The 18,961-nt window shown below is 37.8% G+C and overlaps 1 protein-coding gene across 3 annotated transcripts in view; it reads left to right on the top strand.

Annotated features, from left to right (window-relative positions):
* The window catches only part of Nle (notchless protein homolog 1), a 30,916-nt gene extending 12,413 nt beyond the window's left edge, over positions 1-18,503 (top strand). For all 3 annotated transcript variants that reach the window (XM_083124561.1, XM_083124562.1, XM_083124560.1), the window contains exons 5-12: positions 1,129-1,303; positions 1,592-1,784; positions 2,658-2,790; positions 9,045-9,176; positions 12,978-13,095; positions 15,177-15,280; positions 16,985-17,111; positions 18,007-18,503. In XM_083124561.1, the coding sequence (XP_082980687.1) occupies positions 1,129-1,303; positions 1,592-1,784; positions 2,658-2,790; positions 9,045-9,176; positions 12,978-13,095; positions 15,177-15,280; positions 16,985-17,111; positions 18,007-18,019 (995 nt within the window). In that variant the 3' untranslated portion in view covers positions 18,020-18,503. The remainder of the gene's footprint in view (positions 1-1,128; positions 1,304-1,591; positions 1,785-2,657; positions 2,791-9,044; positions 9,177-12,977; positions 13,096-15,176; positions 15,281-16,984; positions 17,112-18,006) is intronic.
* The last annotated feature ends 458 nt before the right edge of the window (positions 18,504-18,961 follow it).

Genomic DNA, 18,961 nt, shown 5'->3' with positions numbered 1-18,961 from the left:
CTTCGTGGGGGGAATTAAATGTGTCAGTCAGCTCCCTTGAAAGTGACATGTAGATGAAACAAAAACGTTATGTTTAGTTAACATAAAATATGGGTGCAAGGTGTTCCCTTTCGAGAAGGCACCCAAATGTCAACCTGACTTTCACGTAGTGCATCCTGTTAACTGCAATGCTCCAGGCCAACGAGGCTTTGGCATCGATTACAGCCAGTATAATCTTATGTAGGGCTGTGTTTTGTCCTTATACGTGCTGAAAACCCCTTTACAGCTCCAGCTTTTAATTAGGTACGGAGATTTTAGTTCTCAGAGACAGATGTTGATTTTAATCACGATAAGGGGCTGGACCTTGTATAATGTGACAGGGCAATTAGTTTAAGTGCTGATGCACCCAATGTGTTAAATTCAATCAATCAATCAGTTATATACAATTAGAGATGGCTGACCAAGGCATTCTTTATTACATAACAAAACACTTTACACATACCATTGAAATTAGGGTCGTCTTCTGACTAAGAAATAAACTAAACTAAAATAAGGTACAAACAGGAAGATATACCTTGTTTCTAGATACAAGAACAACAGAAGGTGACAGTCCATCTCTGAGATGCCTCCTCTCCTGGTATTTATAAATGTAGCATCTTCTGACAGATGGTGATTGTCAGGTCCCAGTGAGTGACGGGCTATCTGCTCATTAGCAACGTTTCAAAAGAAAATCCAAATTGTCCTTGAAGAGCCTGAATGCAAAAGAAGTTGCATATTTGGACATTTACTTTTTAAAAAGTAGGGCTAGAAGATTATCCATAAAAATAATGACAAGATGGCAGAATTTTGCACTAAATTATAAGTTATTTATAGATATATCGGATTGGTAATTTTACCAATATCAATAGAGTACCAATTAATCCGTCCCATCCGTACTGCTCATCATTCCCCTTAGATTCCTTGGTTATTTGTACGTAAAGGTGCCATAAGATGACTTGGAAATTATTTTAAATTTTGTGTGGAAAAATGCCAGCGAATTTATTTTATCAAAATGAGTGGGAATCCTCTTACATAAGTGACTTTTAATGTCCACAACTTGAAGAGAAGGGTTATTTCGTGCTGTGATTTAATGCTGCTCTTGCTTTTCAGGCCACAAACACTGGGTGCTGTGCATTTCTTGGTCGCCTAATGGAAAGCGGCTGGCGTCTGCTTGTAAGAACGGGGAGATCATTCTTTGGAACCCGGAAACTGGCACCCAGGTTGGGAAGACCATGAGAGCCCATAAGCAGTGGGTCACTGCACTGGCGTGGGAACCTCTACACAGGTGAGTTCATCTGTAGAAGGAGACACGTAGCGATGGGCTCAATCTTTGGTGGAAGATGCAAAATTTCCATAATTGCTTTTTGTTCATGTGCATTGACCAACATCTTTATTTCAATAAAAATAAACATACACAGAGAACTTAATGCAAAACTCCAGTTGTCATGCTTCATTTGCCTCCTTGCACTTCATGAAGAAAAACTTTTGAGTCTTGTCCTTAATTCCATATCAAACTACTATTCTGACTACCAAAAAAGGAGAACATCACTCATGTCATGACTTGTTCTTGCAGAAACGCCGAGTGCAGGAAACTTGCCAGCTCATCCAAAGATGGTGATATTAGGATATGGGATGTGGTGTTAGGACATTCGCTGCTCATTCTGACGAGTCACACCATGAGCGTGACGTGCATGAAGTGGGGAGGTACCGGCCTCATCTATTCAGGTTCACAGGACAGGACGATCAAAGTGTGGAGAGCAGATGATGTAAGTAGCTAGGTCTGTATGCGTTCTTTTTTTTGCATCCACGTGTGTCCAAATGTCAGTTGAGAGACTTGTATTTAAATGGTCTAGTAGTATTTCAGCTGATAACATCAAGAGAAAAAGGAACTCTGTTTTCTACATTGGGGTCAATCAAATTTCATGGTGGTAACTTGTTGCTTAGTTTCAGTCTCTAAATCACCCTTATCTGGGCTGATGCACACTTCTACATTAAAAAGTGTGCATCTTTGTAACACAAAGCACAAGTGTATATCATTGCTATGTTTAACAAGAACCACTCTCAGATTCCCTCTAGTGACTGACTAGTTGATATTAAGAACTTTAATGCCATCTATGTGGAAATAGAAACACTACTTTCCTCCATCCATGTTCAGAAAATCTTGTGAAGACATGTTTTGACAACCTTATGCATCTGTATTTTTGTTATTCATTGTTTTTGTTTTTTTTAATTTGTTCCACAAATTGTGAATATGAGGTGAGTGTTGATTGGATGAAATGGATTGGGCTGAATAGATTTTCAGCCTTCTGTATAATACAGTGGAACCCCGATTTTATATTCCCGGATTTTAAATTTTCCCACATTATACATTCAATCTTGATGGTCCGAATATAGCAAAATGGTTTAAAATTTTCCTCGAATTTAGATTTTCTCATATTTTAAATTTTTTAAGTCTGCTCCACTGAGAAACATAAAATAGAGCTTCCACTGTAATAAGAAATGCGTGAGCGAAGAGTTAAAAAATAGATTGGCATAGGCACCAGCACACAATAAAAATTCAATCATATTTTGCTACTGGTAATTTCTGAACTGCATATTTTACATTGCATATATATATGTAATGGCAATTATTGTTGCAGGGAGTGCTATGTCGGACACTTGAGGGACATGCACATTGGGTGAACACCTTGGCATTGAATACAGATTATGTGATGAGGACAGGATCTTTCGACCCTGTCATAGAGCAGAATGAGCAGAATAGACCTCACAGTGGTAAGTATTTGATCTGCATAGTGATATGTAACATAGTTAGAATAATTTCTGATATTCATTATCTGTGGCTTGCTGCAAATTAGCCTCCAAACTCCTTGGTTTACAGTCTTTCTTCTCAATCCTCAAATTTTCATCTCTCTTTGCTCTTTTTCTCTCGCCTTTTATATACAGGGTGATTGGTAATTCAACCTATTCCTGGAAAGGGGTAATACTAGAGCACATTTGCAACAAATTTGACCCTATGCACCGGGGGTCGGAAATCAATGGGTTTCGAGTTATTGCAGTTGTAGATTTTCGTGAAATATTCCGACTTGCGACCAAAAACTAATAATTGTGAAAAAACTACTACACCCTGGACACTTAATCGACACATTGCTAACAGCTGACTAATGGGGAAAAAATTCATGCCCAAAATTCCCATACCCACAGAAATAAATAGTCATTGGTGCACACGTCATGAAGAAATTTGGAAATTATCGTTTAAATCGAAGAGGATTACTCAAAAAATTGGTAACACACTTAGCGTAAAAATTACGGAAAAAACTTCCTCGTTTTATAAGCTCTCCAAAAATATACAAATGTTGTCAACTGGCACACGGATTGGGAGAAAAATCTTAATAAAAAGCGAAGAAGGTGCGTTGTAGACCTCTTTGTAAAGTGAAAAGAAGGTGTCGGTTGTGAGAAATAAAGGGAAGAAAATGAGTGAAATAATAATGTTATTTACCATTCTCATGATTCCAGGTTGTCAGAATTAACTGTTACAAAAACTACAAATCCTGTTAAAATTGCCTCCCCCGGTTACGTATGCAAGCACGCAGCCTGCGGCGTACTTCAGACACAGTCACTCGCGTTGACACTGTCTCTTATGTCTCAATTCTCTCTCTCTCTCAACTCTTCTTGGGAATCCACTGGTGTACTGTAGACTAACTCTTACACGTGACCCCAAATGTAAAAGTCGCATGCTATTGAGGAAGGAGATCCTGTCGGAAGGATGGATTTTTGTCGATTTTTACTACATACCGACACTGAAGACCCCCAACACCTTACAAGAATTCTGTGGACGGACGAATCCAAATTCGACCGCGATGGTATTACGAATTTTCAAATTTGCATTTTTGGGTCCCTAAGGGTCATAACTAGGGGCATGCATATTTCGTTTTTGACGAAAAAACTAAATTTGAAAAAACACATTCTAGTGTTAATTTTTCATGTTTTTGAAAGGTGTGAGATGCATTTTGTGACCATGTTTTGTCACGAAATAATGCGAAATGAACTGCAAAAAGCGAAATTAACTCTTAAAGACGAAATTTAGGGTTTATTCACCGACGCGGCACCTTCTGAGGTCTGAATTATCCTGAGAGTTATGCAATTCCCGGGAAATTGATTAATTCTGCTGTTAATATTGGAGAAACAAAAATTGACTCCTTTACACAGAAATAAACTTAATACTCGGATAACTACATAAATGGGCTATTAGAAGTGAAATGTTAATTCTGTGGAATAAGTGTAGTTTTTAAATCAAATTTAGGATTATATTCACAATTTTAAAACCAAAATGTATTTTTATATACCACTTTTGATCCAATTTTTCACCGCTATAACACCGATATTTTATTTTATTTACCGCTTTTGAACCCGAAATTGACTGTTTTTATATCGAAATTTTGCTTTTTTATTTACCAAAAATATGTGCCTCTAGTCATAACCCAAGAAAATCTAAAGAAAAGGCTGACCAGAGAAAATTCTCACGGGGTAAGATTTACCAACATGATGGCCACCCAGCCCACTATTTCTGGGGTGTGCGACAGTGGCTGGATGACAATTATCCCATGCAATGGATTGGTCGAGGCGGCCCGAAACCCTGACCGGCGAGGAGTCCGGATTTTACGCCATGCGACCTTTGCATTTGGAGTCACGTGTAAGAGTTAGTCTACAGTACACCAGTGGATTCCCAAGAAGAGTTGAGAGAGAGAGAGAATTGAGACATAAGAGACAGAGTGTCAACGCGAGTGACTGTGTGTGAAGTATGCCGCAGGCTGCATGCTTGCATACGTAACCGGGGGAGGCAATTTTAACAGGATTTGTAGTTTTTGTAACAGTTAATTCTGACAACCTGGAATCATGAGAATGGTAAATAACATTATTATTTCACTCATTTTCTTCCCTTTATTTCTCACAACCGACACCTTCTTTTCACTTTACAAAGAGGTCTACGACGCACCTTCTTCGCTTTTTATTAAGATTTTTCTCCCAATCCGTGTGCCAGTTGACAACATTTGTATATTTTTGGAGAGCTTATAAAACGAGGAAGTTTTTTCCGTAATTTTTACGCTAAGTGTGTTACCAATTTTTTGAGTAATCCTCTTCGATTTAAACGATAATTTCCAAATTTCTTCATGACGTGTGCACCAATGACTATTTATTTCTGTGGGTATGGGAATTTTGGGCATGAATTTTTTCCCCATTAGTCAGCTGTTAGCAATGTGTCGATTAAGTGTCCAGGGTGTAGTAGTTTTTTCACAATTATTAGTTTTTGGTCGCAAGTCGGAATATTTCACGAAAATCTACAACTGCAATAACTCGAAACCCATTGATTTCCGACCCCCGGTGCATAGGGTCAAATTTGTTGCAAATGTGCTCTAGTATTACCCCTTTCCAGGAATAGGTTGAATTACCAATCACTCTGTATATGTACATGGAGTATTTCAGTGTTACATGTGTGATATTTGCACAAAAAATGTAATGTTCTAGATATTGACCTGATTTCATAAAATTATGAGGTGCTTTGTGGTGTCTGCTAAAATAAAGAAGAAACTTTAGTATAATGGCATAGCCTGAATGCTTTGTATCTAAAGATATCTGCTTGGCGATTACGTGGAGATAGGTAATTTACTCTAAGTTCAAGTTTCATTTCTTCGTGTAATTTTTGTTCGCTATCAATTAACCACTTGTCGGGTGGCTTTGTCAGGCATGTACTTACAAAACCTACACGAAAAAATGTAACTTGAACTTTTTAGTGTGATTGAAAAGCATTAACAAACATGTGTTACATGTGAGATGCTTTGAAACTATGAAAGTAGGACTTCATTTGTCTGTGACACTTAGAGGCTATATGCAAATAACTATTATTGCTGAAATATGTACATGACTCATTCAATATATAACGGAAATATGTTGTGACAAATATTTATTACAAGCATCGAAAAAACTACAGAACTATGTTTCAACATAGTCACCCCCTCTAGTTCAATGCACCTATGCCAGCGCTTGATAAGTGCACCAATTCCACAGGGAAGAAAATATTTTGGACGCGTGCGTAACGACTTGTGCACCGCTGACTGGACTTCGTCGTCATTCTGGAACCTCGATCCACTTGGTCCATCTTTCAGTGGACCAAAGGTGTGGAAATTGGAAGATGCGAGATCGGGTGAATATGGAGGGTGGGGTAAGCACTCAAACTTTAGGTTCTCGATGGTATACAGTGTGACACTGGCAGTGTGTGCTCTCGCATTGTCATGAAGCAATAGCACACCAGTGCACACCAGACCATGTTGTCTGTGCAGAATGGCTGATTTCAGTTTTACGTCAAAAGGTTTGAGCAGGTGGTACTGTTTATATTATGACCTCTGGGCATGGAATGTTCAAGAATTGGCCCCTTATGGTCCCAAAACAAAGTTAACACGACCTTTCCGGCACTCTGTTGGAGCACGCACTTTCTTCGGTCTGGGAGACGAAGGGTGTTGCCATTCCATTGTTTCCTCTTATGTTCTGGTTCATAGAAATTAACCCAACTTTCATCTCCAGTGACAATACAATGAAGAAATGCCTCATCGTCAGCTTCATAATGGCGCAAGAGCTCCCTGCACACATCAACACGTCTCTCTTCACTTTCCTGAACCTCAGTATGTTATGACTGATATGGTGGGCTGATCCTACACTTATTTCCATCTGGGAAGCAATTTCACTGACATTCATACGCCGGTTCTCCCATATCAAGTCCTCCACTTGAGCAATGTTGCTTTCTGTAACTGGAGTGACAGAGCGACCTGGAAGTGGAGAATCTTCAACACTGGTTTTGCCCTGTTTGAACTTCTCAGCCCACTCGTATGCTTGTGATCGACTCATACAGTTGTCACCGTACTGAAATGGCATGTAGCGATGAATTTCTATCGGTTTCATGCCTTCACTCAACAAAAATCTCACGACATTTCACTGCTCTGGCTTGGAGCACTCCTGTAAGGGTGCCGCCATCTTGTGTAACTGTTTCCCAGCATCCCGTGCACGAGGCAGGCGTGCCAGCCCCAGCTATGAATAGCTTACAGATGTCTTCACAAAATAACAAACCTATAACAATCACGGTTGTATTTTAGATTTTTGATATACTTTTCTGGTTATTTATTGAATGTGCCTTGTAAATTATATGCATTCAAAAAACATTTAAACTTTAATGTAATTAAAAACAATAATACTTTACAGTGTGATTCATTTTGTTATTTACTTGAAGTAGGACCATTTTCGTGGAATGTCTCCATATATGTAGTATCTGTGTGTCTTTCCCCTCCCTTGTCGAGCATTTAATCCATGTGGATTTCAACATCAATAATCAGGGTTTCCGCCAATCTGGAAGTCCTTGAAGAGTCAGGGAAATCAAATTAAGTAGTACAAAGTTTAAATTTACCAGAATTGGAGACTAAAAAAACATAGCACATTATTCTCCAACATGCTTACTGATTGTGGGTATTGTGTGTAAAAATATTTCATATTTTTATTAGGGTTGAGCTGATAGCTGCTTTGAACCAGTACCCATCAATATTCTTAACTGATTTCCACCAATGCCAATACTGGTGCTTCAATATGGTAATAATTAAAAGTTGTTCAAAATATTGTTTAATGTTAATTTGTATGCAAAGGTAAAATTCCCTGTGCCATGAAACCACACTTAGATGATACATTCTCCATCTCGGCCACTTTGGAGGTGGTGTGATCAACACCATGCTCCAGCTGCCTTTACCACCTTCCCTCAGGAATCGAACCCAGGTCTACCTACAAACTAGACTACCATGGTATCAATATTCAGAACATTAGCTAATCTACAGAACATTCTCAAAGTTTGTATGCATTCCAACCCAATTATATGCATCAATTTACCAAGAGCTTTGCTTTAAAAAATTCTGGAATTACATTAGTGTTTAATTACATATAAAGACCAAAATTCTGCAAAGTATCAGCCAGTATCGTAAATAAATTTCAGCTGATTCGTATTGGTATCAGTTAAGCCCTAATTTGTATTGTTCTTCATTTATTTTCAGCAGTACTGAATAAATTTAGTTCATTTGAATAGCATACTAAGTTGAAGATGTAACATTTATATATTAGTGTGTTCAAGTTGATAAGTGATGTGAGAGTTATAGCAATTAGAAAAAGAAGAAAGCGAAAAACTATTTTCTTCATGAAAATAACTTGTTTGCTGTAGAAATTGCCTGGCTGCTACAGTATGTGCTTCAGAAGACTGTTACATTGAACATAATGTTCAAAAGTCACTTCTTGTATTTTTTGGAGATAAAACCCTTAATCTATCACCTGTTGAGTTTGGTTACTAATTTGCATTTGGATAACTTCAGGTATAGGCAAGAACTAGTTAAAACCCAGTTAAGGAACTCTACTTTCAAAAATTCTGTGGGTTCCTCACACATATTACTTCACATGGTCAAATTAGTATTGCCATATCTTGCAATTCATGTAACAAACCCAACATCAATGTTGGGCTTCCCTGATGTCATAGTAGTAATGTTGTTGCTTTGTAGTGAAAGGTCCAATATGTGGTAGAGGCACATGGTAATTTGGATCCCACTTCAGGCTGTAGGTCCGGTCCCAATCTATGCATATAGTGGACTCCGGCAAAAACAAAAAAAAACTGAAACATCAATATTTAGAGCATTACCTAATCTGCAGAACATTCCCAAAGTTTCTTATTAAAATATATTACCTCCTGCCACACATGTATTCTATACAGTTTGCCATATGTGACAGGTGACGGACCCATGAGATAGGCACGCAGTGGAGACTCACTTGACTGTAACAGCCAATTCATTGTCACTTGTATTAAAGTTGCTTCTGTGAAAAGCATGGCTCCTGCACTAGTTCTCAGTTACTTTCATGGCCATTGCCCATCATATGTTGCAACATTTAAAGTAGTTTGGTTCTGTTGTATTGGCTCGACATTTGAAAGCTAAATCCGACATTTGTTTTTACAGCTGAAGAGTTGAAGGAAAGGGCTGCAGCAAGATACTCTGCCGTGTGTTCGAATGAAGGTGAATATCTTCTTTCGGGATCGGATGACTTCACGCTGTTCCTCTGGCATCCGGAGAAGAGCAAAAAACCTGTGGGTAAGCTCCTACTTTCCAAAAATATTCTCACGGTTAACTATTTAACTGTTCTTTTAATCAAAGCTTCTTCTCGAGGTTTGAGATTGTAGAAGAATTCACTCAAATCTAAAAACACATTTAATTTAACCAGCAGGCAGTGTATTATTGTTTCATTATACCCTTACTCGATTATTAGACCAGTACATGGGCTATTCAGTAAGTGAGGTACATGTGTAGATTTCTAATCATAGTATCAATGCTTGTGGTAACGTATGTTCATGCCAAGGCTTTTTTCCATTGCACATTAAGGGGAAGGGGGAGGAATGAACCCCCTTTTCTCCAGAAAGGTCTAAAATCAATGATACTAAAATCACCAATTAAAATAATAGCAAATATTGGGTATCTCCCCATTTTTTATTGCCTAAAAAGGCCAAGTTGTCGGAAACAATAATACATTAGCAATTAATATAAGGGCAAATGATAAATGCCCCTTTTTTTCTTTTTATTTAGGTAATTACATCTTGCTTTTCTGCCTTTGGGATGAATTTGGACGATGGGACAAACAATGATGCTTTACATGAGACCTGAATCTGGGACCTTCGGCTTCATGACATGTTACGCTAATAACTCCCTCACAGAGGCTGGCAAATGACTCCTTTTTAATGTCTAAAAATAGAATTGTCTTCTTTATGTCTGAAATGAAGAACACCAAAAACGTGCTTATCCAATACGATATTTAGTAAATTTTTTAAAAAAAACACAAGAAAATTCTATTGATATAATTAATATTTTATGGTACATGTGATTTCTCATGATATAACATTAAACCAGTGGCGTGGCGTGGATTTTTAAAAGTGTTACCGGTTATCAGTAGGACATTTAAGGGAGACTTGGGCGCCTCCCCACCTCATGCCCCCCCCCCCCCCCCAATGTCTTCCAAGTAGTTCATATAATATTAATCTGGTACGTATGCAATTCAATACTAGATTTTGGTAAAGTTATTAATCAGGAAAAAAAATGTTGACATAAGGACTAAAGTGAAATCGCAAACATTGGTTGTTGACACAATAATACGTAATTTGATACTTACAGAAACATCGAAGGCTACTTATAGCTAGAGCAGATCAATCCGACTTTGAAAATAGTTATATGATGCTGGGATCCCGGGTTCGAAACCTAGCTTGGGCATGGGCGTTTGTGATGTATATTCATCAATTTAATCATATCATCACTCATCCCCATCTTCGCAAATTAGCCAAAAATGGCACAAGCGAAGCAAAATCAATCAAATCAAATCAAAAAACTTCTATGATGCTGTCATAAAGAGAAGTTTTTCATTTGAATTTGAATTTTTGGGTGCGTCATGGTCATGGTCCATGTTATCCACATCTGAATTCCACACGTTTTTTTTTCACCCGAAAATAGAGTACATGGCCAACAAAAGAGTTTCGACAACTGCACACATCCACATAACCACGGATAGTCGTTATACCACGAAACATTGAAATGTCGGTCATATCCAGAAGACGACTTGGTTTTTAAATCGTTCAAAATAGGCTTTGGCCTCCCTTTCGCCACAATTTCGATTTTTTCTGCAAAATAACGAACCGAAAGATTGCTTCAAAATATCTTCTATCGCACGATTACACACACTGTCCAGATAGGATGAACCTGCCACCTCGGAACTCGGAGCAAGCTTCATTAATTAATTGACAATGCCCAAAAACAACATAAAGACGAAAGACACCAGTCACAAAACTCCCACTGCACAGTCCCTCCCACAAACCGTTGTTTACTTTTGTAACACGTGAAGTACCCTCCTTGCCCCCTCCCCTCTCAGCATCGGCCCTTCCCCAATATTTCCTTCGGAACCTGCAAGAAGTCCAGTTCTACTAATGTTGCCATCTTAGTTCTTTTGAAACCAGATTTTCCCAAATTGCGAAACTTTTCGTTTCAAATGTAGAGTAGATGTAGTATTCATATGTTTCCTAACTACTCCCACTCCCATGTTTCGCTAAATCCACTGAAATCTCATTTCTGACACCACTACTATTTCGTATATTTTACGTCCTTTGCTACCTTTAAGGCTTTCACTTTATAGGATAATGGTGACGATGAGGATGCATGGTGAATTATTGAAATAAAATTTTTATTTCTTTGTGTATGTAATTATTAATTTTTATAATTATGTAAGTAAAATAATAACAACGAACATTGAAATAACCATTTCTTGCTGAGGATTCGAACCTGCGAATTTTTATAATTATGTAAGTAAAATAATAACAACGAACATTGAAATAACCATTTCTTGCTGAGGATTCGAACCTGCGACACCTGACACTTCAGAGCGTGCTAAGATAACAATCGGGAAATTATGCTTGTAAGTATTGTTTTCACCCAAAAACAGTTCTACCACCTCAAAAACATTGCTTCAATCCGAAATTATGGCATTCCTGCGACAACGTATGGCAATCTCAATCAGTATTAGCAACAATTATCACAAATTCCTGTAACCGAAATAATATTATATGTGTGAAATATATAATTTTAGGTTGACATTTTTAGAAGGACAGCGGACCCCTTGACCATACCCATCCCTCTCCTCTCCTTCTCGCCCATGATGTCGAAGAAGGACAAAGAGGACTTTCATAATCGCTGATATTTAGTGTAAATACAAAATATCACTTGGTAGTTTGCTTTTGCCCCAGCGTGATTTGATTTTTTAAAATTTTGATTTGGCGATTTAAGTTCACTTCATGAACAGTAATGCTAATCGGGACAGTTTAAAGTTGAATCCGAACCACTTGTGCCTCCACCGGGTATGGCACCCGGAATCCCTTGATTATAAGGCGGCGACGCTACCACTGCGCCATCGTTCCCCAGTGTGACTGTACACCTTCAGAGTAAGATAGACCCGATTAGGCGACTTAGCTCTTTTCTGTCAATTGAATATGGCAACACTGGTATGTTTCCGGTAAGGATCACTGGCAACTGCGCCGGCTAAACAGCCTGCCTCCTCCTCCCGCCATAACTGTCTTTGCCGCAACGTGAAGTCTTCCTTGCGTGGGCTCAGGGTCCTTTCCTCATGTTGCCTGTGGAGGGTACCGGATCAGTCCTCCTCTTCGCTTTTGCCGGTGTCAGAAAAAATGTCAGTCTGCAATGTTTACTTTACGACAATATTACCAGTTTATGTACATAATAATATTTTAAGACTGGTTCTTCAATTCTTTATATTTTGGTGTTACCTGCGGTAACAGCGGCTACATGCATTAAACACATATAATGCGACACTATTGAAAACATTTTTGTAGGTTTTTCCATATTCAATAATTTTTAAGGCACTGTTTTGAAAAGTGAAACCACCAGCCCCCATGACTACCGGCTACCAGCTTTGAAGCTTGATTGAGACATGGATGTATAATTGTGTTTGTCCCATTATTCATGTATCAGTTGTTCATTCATCCTCATCATTGTGATTAACCCAAGAGATAGAAAAGCAAACTAAAATAACCAAAATAGAAATGAAAAGAAAGAAAACAGAATGTTGAAACCAAATAACTTGTATTGAAAACCATCCCTTTTTTAAAAAAGAAATCAATAAACTGGTTTTGACAGCAAGAATAAAGACAACCACATCCTCATGGCCAAGATTGTGCATATGTTGGCCCCTACCTCTACACTCCCTATATGCCTCCATGGGGTGTAACTTGTCATTAAAAATAATTTGTCCATGATATTTTTTAAGTTTAGGTTTTGTTCTTTCTTGATAATTTACACTTAGTATGATGGCAATTATTAAATTTTGTGCTTTATGGTTCGCAGCACGACTACTAGGACACCAACAGCTTGTAAATGACGTAAAATTCTCACCAGATGGGAGGCTGGTAGCATCAGCATCATTTGATAAATCGGTGAGAATCTGGGATGGCAAGACTGGAAAGTAAGTTTATTTATGTGGTCGCTCTGCTCCCTTATAAGTGCAATTACTTTTCTTAATGATTGAATGTGTGTAATTGGTCACAGACATATGGTTTATATGTAAATACAGAGAAAACTATCGTATATGTATTGTAATTGGCTCAAGGCGGCTTGTTTCCACAACAGGGAACTACTTCCATCCCCAATATTCTGGTTGATGGAAAACCTCATTTGGAGTGACCATGTGAAGTTCATAGGTAAAAAATCTTATGCTGTACAGTCACAGTACTGTCTAAGAAACATTTTACCACTCGTGGAGTCACTAGCTTTGTTACAAATAGACTACTGTAATCTGGCATACATTGACCTCAGTAGTAAATTTCCAAGATCTCTACACTGCATACAAAATACATGTGTCCAATTTATTTATGAAATCAATTATTTTCACAAAATAACTCTTAATCTCGTTGCCTTGTAATCAAGGGGTCCCCGGTTTGATTGCTGCAGGAGCACATTGCACAGTGATACAGATCCCACTTTTAAAATGTAGATCCAGTCTCAAATAGCCTGTGTGGACTCAAAACAAAAAAAATCAAAGATAACATAAACCCATTTTCAAGGACCTAGGCTTTACGTTCATTGTTACCAGATTGCAGAATAACCTACCAAATGACATAAGAAACATTTGTCATTCCAAATAAAAAAATAAATAAATCTTTGTATATTTATCAGGATATTTGTCAAAACTGTAGTTTGAGGTTAGTCTGAATTACAAATCAGACTTCATCTTATTGTATGTGCTATCAAACATGTATTTAAGAAGCACATATTGATTTATACCTAATAAAGTACTGCATGGAACCACTGTTTCTCGCCTATACTCATTTGAGTCTCTATCTAGTGTCGTCCGTGCAAGCTATTAGACACTCGAGCAAAAAGCCCTCACTGCGGCAGTCTTAATACGTAATACTGTTTGTAGGAAACATTTTTGCCATTATAAAATGTGAAGTGATACATTTGTTACGTTGTACTTGGCTACCATTACATCTTTACTTGTGATGTACAGCTCACTTCTGATTAGTTATGCCAATCTCCGTGGCAGAGTGGTTATCACTGCATGCTATGAAGCCAGTGGTTCTGGGTTCAAATCCCAACCTTGGCATGGGTGTTCTTTGTGATTGTCATCTCATCAGTCATCGTCATCGTCACAATTTACCGAATGTGGCAGAAAAGCGACACTAAATAACAAAAATCAATATTAAAGGAAAAACTGATTAGTTATGCTATGCAAAATGCTAAGAAATTTAGACTGATTACTATCTGGCAAATATGCCATGGTACCAGGTGGTTATAATTAAAGTGACGGTGTTCAGAGTGGTACAGCACGGGCTGTAATGAGAGTAGCAGTCTGAAACTTCATAGATATGCTAATCAAGCAATGCGCTCGCGAATTATGCAAAGAAAATAAATTAGTTCCAATTCTCGCCACCAGGGTAAAAAATGGCGCTGTAAGCAGTCAAAACGTGGAATTTTCCATAACTCTGACGTCAAAGTCGGTTAAATTGCCTAACCATTGTGTGAGCTCCCTGGTTGTGGTTGGTGACGCTTGTTGCTTTTTTCCTTTAGTAATGTTCATGTAATTCGAATAGTGAAATTGTAGCGATATTTTATTACAAAGAGTATTGTTTTCTGCGATTTATAGTGTTTTTCCTGTAACTATACCAAGTTTTGACTGCTTACAGTGCCATTTTTTACCCTGGTGGCGAGAATTGGAACTATTTTTTCCCCATAATTCGTGAGCTCATTGCTTCATTAGCATATCTACGAAGTTTCAGACTGCTACTCTCATTACAGCCCGTGCTGTACCACTCTGAACACAGTCACTTTAATTATAACCACCTGGTATATGCTATGGCATTGAAATACTGTAAAAAAATTCTCTTTGTATGGTAGCATTTTGATCACAGAAGACATACTAATAAAAATGTGAAGGAAAATGCTTCCATGTAGAGCGGTGTAATTATTCTGTTGAAGGAATATTCGCTGTAAGTGCTGCAGACAATCTGCCTCTTAATGCATTCTTTGTGTCTCTCTCCCACTTAGATTTATAACCACATTGAGAGGCCACATCCAGGCAGTGTATATGGTGGCATGGTCAGCAGACTCTCGCCTTTTGGTTAGCGGAAGTCGTGATTCTACATTGAAAGGTGAGTGGAAGTTGATGATACCAAGAATGCTTATACAGGATGGTGCAAAAAGAATGCATGTTTTTGGAATTAGTGTAGCATTGTTGATGTTCAAGATACAAACGTTTTATTAACACCAAAACGATCGGTAAGAAATGCAGTTTGGATAGGTATACAGTGATGATTTAAGTATGGAAGATGATGTCTGAAAAATGACATCATTGTTTCTGTCCCCACCATGTAATCTCATGTTTCGGCGATGTCTCTTAGCCACCACGCTCCCCAGATTTGTCTGTCTGCGACTACTTTCTCTGGGGTTACCTCAAGTCGAAAACATCGTTCAGTCGACGAGCTGTGAAAGTTTGCCATTCGTGAAGGAATTACAGCTCTGCCAGACAAAATGTTGGCAAGGGCAATGCGAACTTAGAGGAGAGGCTCCAGATGTGTACAGCAACAATGACGTCACCTTTCCATACTTAAATCATCACTGGATACCAATGCAAACTGCATTTCATAACAATGGTTTTGGTGTTAATAAAACGTTTGTATCTTGAAAATCAACGACGTTACGCTTATTCCAAAAACATGCATTCTTTTTGCATCACCCTGTATTTTCAGGGGCAGACTCATGTGATTTTACAGTTATCACTTCCTTGTAGCAATCTTTTGATCACAAGCATTTAAGCACAGTATTATATTTTAAGATGTAAGGTAGGGAAACATAAGATACAGAATCTTTGTATTCATATGTTTGTCCTTTGATCAGTTATCAGTATAGTGATGTATTTGTAAAATACATCTACAAATACATCACAACAATGGGAAACGTGGCTAACTCTTTGTCAGCTTGGCAGCCACGTTGATTCTTATCTTACCTCCTGAAGAAGTCCCATGATGTGGCAAAAGCTTGAGAAAAATAAGTTACTGCATGCCAAAACTGGACCTTTTTAACTTCCGCAACTTAACGCAAAAATTACTTTATATCGTGGAAAAGTAATGTCAGATGTCTATACACAGGTTCGGTGGAACCTAGATTTTACATTTTCAGGGTATCAAGACGAGAGAACGTAAAATGTAGGAATATGTAAAATCCAGGAATATAAAATTGGGGTATCTACTGTATTTTGACTGTTCATATCATAATGCAACAACAAGACACTAAGATATTGTCGACCTCCCTGATGGCACAGTGATAATGTCCTTTGTAATCTAGGAGTCCTGCTTTTGATTCCTAGTTGTGGCACATTTCATAGTGCGTCAGATCCACTCTAAACTGTAGGTCCAACCCCAATTATCCTATCTGAACATAAAGGGAACTTAAAACAAAATTTGACTTTGTACTGCAAGGTGAACATTGATGTGAACAACATGGGGGAATTGAAGAAACACATAAATGCAAATATAATGTAATGTTGTCCAAAATGATGTGTAGATTTTGTATAGAACAACATTAAACGTTGTTGCTTATCATGTCACTTGGGTCTGAAACAGCATGATTAATATTTATTAGAATTAAATTAAATTTTTAAGGGAAACATTACTAAACAAGTTAAAATAACAAAAAAAAAATCAGGATATGCGAAACTAAAGATAGAGGAACTCATTGTTGTTAGAAAGTGATGAAATAACTATATTTGGAATGTGTGTACGACACCAAGTGTTTACAGGATTTTTATGTCTGTGCAGAAATTACAATAATTTTAATTATGGTGTGCTGACTTTCAGTATGGAACATGTCAAAGAAGCAACTAGAAGTGGACCTTCCAGGTCATGCGGATGAAGTCTTCGCTGTTGACTGGTCTCCAGATGGTGTACGTGTTGCCAGTGGAGGGAGGGACAAAGTTTTAAAGCTGTAAGTATTATACGTTTATTGTAACAACTACTGATTATTCTTGGGAGATAAGTTAACCGATCACCTTGTATCATTCTTTTTGTATGTGTGTATTACTTCCACTGTTGAATCTTTGTTGTTCAAATTAATAGGTCTCTTTAGGAGAACACCAGTTCCCTTCATCAGACATTTACATGTAATGATGATCAATATTACAGTTATACTAGTACAAGAAATTTAACATTTTAATTATTTTAAAAAAAAAGTTTATAAAAGAATCTTGTCAAAATAATATTTTCATATATTAAGTGCCAGTTTGTTTGACAAGAAACTGTCTTGCATCTTCTGCTGGAAGATATTTGCTATTTGTTGTTACACAGCACATTGATCATTTTATAACTGGTAATGTTTCACAAATGTCTCATTTACATCATCGGACCCAAAAACTTCTATTGTATATTACGTAGTTTTGTTGAATCAGTTTCAAGTAGTACAGTTGTTTGTTGTTGACGAAACATGTAGTTTAGCACACAGTTTCGTCCTTACATTTTTATGTGAAATTTTTATAATTTACCAGAGATGTTATTGTCTTGATTGCATATTTTATTTTCTGTTTGACTAATAAGATACCAACTAACCTGCCCCATGCACAGGTACATCCACAAAGTTTTGGAAGGTTCAGCTGCTGAAAAATAATGTTGAATGTCATTATGTGTGCCAAAATTGAGTAAAATAGTTAATAGAAAAGCCATGTTGCACAATAATACGAGCTGATTGTTGCTGTACAATATTTATTGAGAATTCTTACTTCAGTTTTGTTTCTTTTGCGTCAGTCTGTGAATTTTATGTTTTTACTTGGTATTTTTTTCTGTTTGTGTTGTTTTTCTTATTGGAACATGGTTATATTTTTTTCTAGGTGGCAGTACTAAGTACTGGATCGACTACATGACGGAATGTAATACCATCTTTATCTACATGCGGAATCTGCAAATGACTGCTTTCAAAACGAGAATGAAGAAATTGGAAGAAGCATCACGGCAACGACAGTCTCAGGAAAATGTTATACCAAAGCAGCGTGTGTTGCATGTCACTTGAGAATTTCATCAATAAATTGTGGACTTGAGTAGGGTATCATGCGTTGAAGTGTGAAAATGTTGCTGGTGATTTGTTCTTACAAAGTTACATTTCTCACTTTGGTATGAGATCTTCCCATAACCTTCTGATTTTACAGAGAAATTTGATATTTTATGTGTCAGTGCTTCATTTCTGAACCTCAGAATAAAATTGGCTAGGTTCACTGCTTGTCGTATTTAGTGTGTTCTGAAACTCGTCATCCTAATGAGTTGGCACTGTGGGCTTTACAAAACCTATTATTTTAGTACCTCTGCATCTGCAGGCATCATTTTCTGTATTTATACAGTCAACTCTCGATTCTACGACCCCGGGTATAACGACCCTCTCGAAGTAACGACCCTTTTCCCGGGAACCGTGAAAAATTTAGAAAAAAATAGAAAAATTTGGGAAAAAAAAAAGTTGAAAAATTGAAGGAAATCGGCCGAAATATGCGTTGTTTTTTCCTCCACTCATTCCCTTTACGAGTGCTCTACCGCTCACAATTAGGTCTGAACTAAAAACAGACACCACCACATCATGCTTGAGTGATATCCAATAGCACTTGACCTCTGCCCTCCCCTCCCTCAAGTGCACCAATGTTACCACGCACCCGACTACCGCTACCCAACGCGCCAGGCTTGTTTTGCCACGCTTTCTCTTGGATACGCGAGAAGAGAAGATCGAATGTGCTTGGATGTCATTTTAAATTGACTTGTTTCCTTGTCCTAAGAGCTGCTGAAAACTCGCGGGTGAGGGGA

Source organism: Lepisma saccharinum, chromosome 6, assembly GCF_977018435.1.
Source record: "Lepisma saccharinum chromosome 6, izLepSacc3.1, whole genome shotgun sequence".
NCBI classification, from domain to species: domain Eukaryota; kingdom Metazoa; phylum Arthropoda; class Insecta; order Zygentoma; family Lepismatidae; genus Lepisma; species Lepisma saccharinum.
The sequence above is the reverse complement of the archived record's forward strand: the minus strand, read 5'-3'. Positions and strand labels throughout refer to the sequence as shown.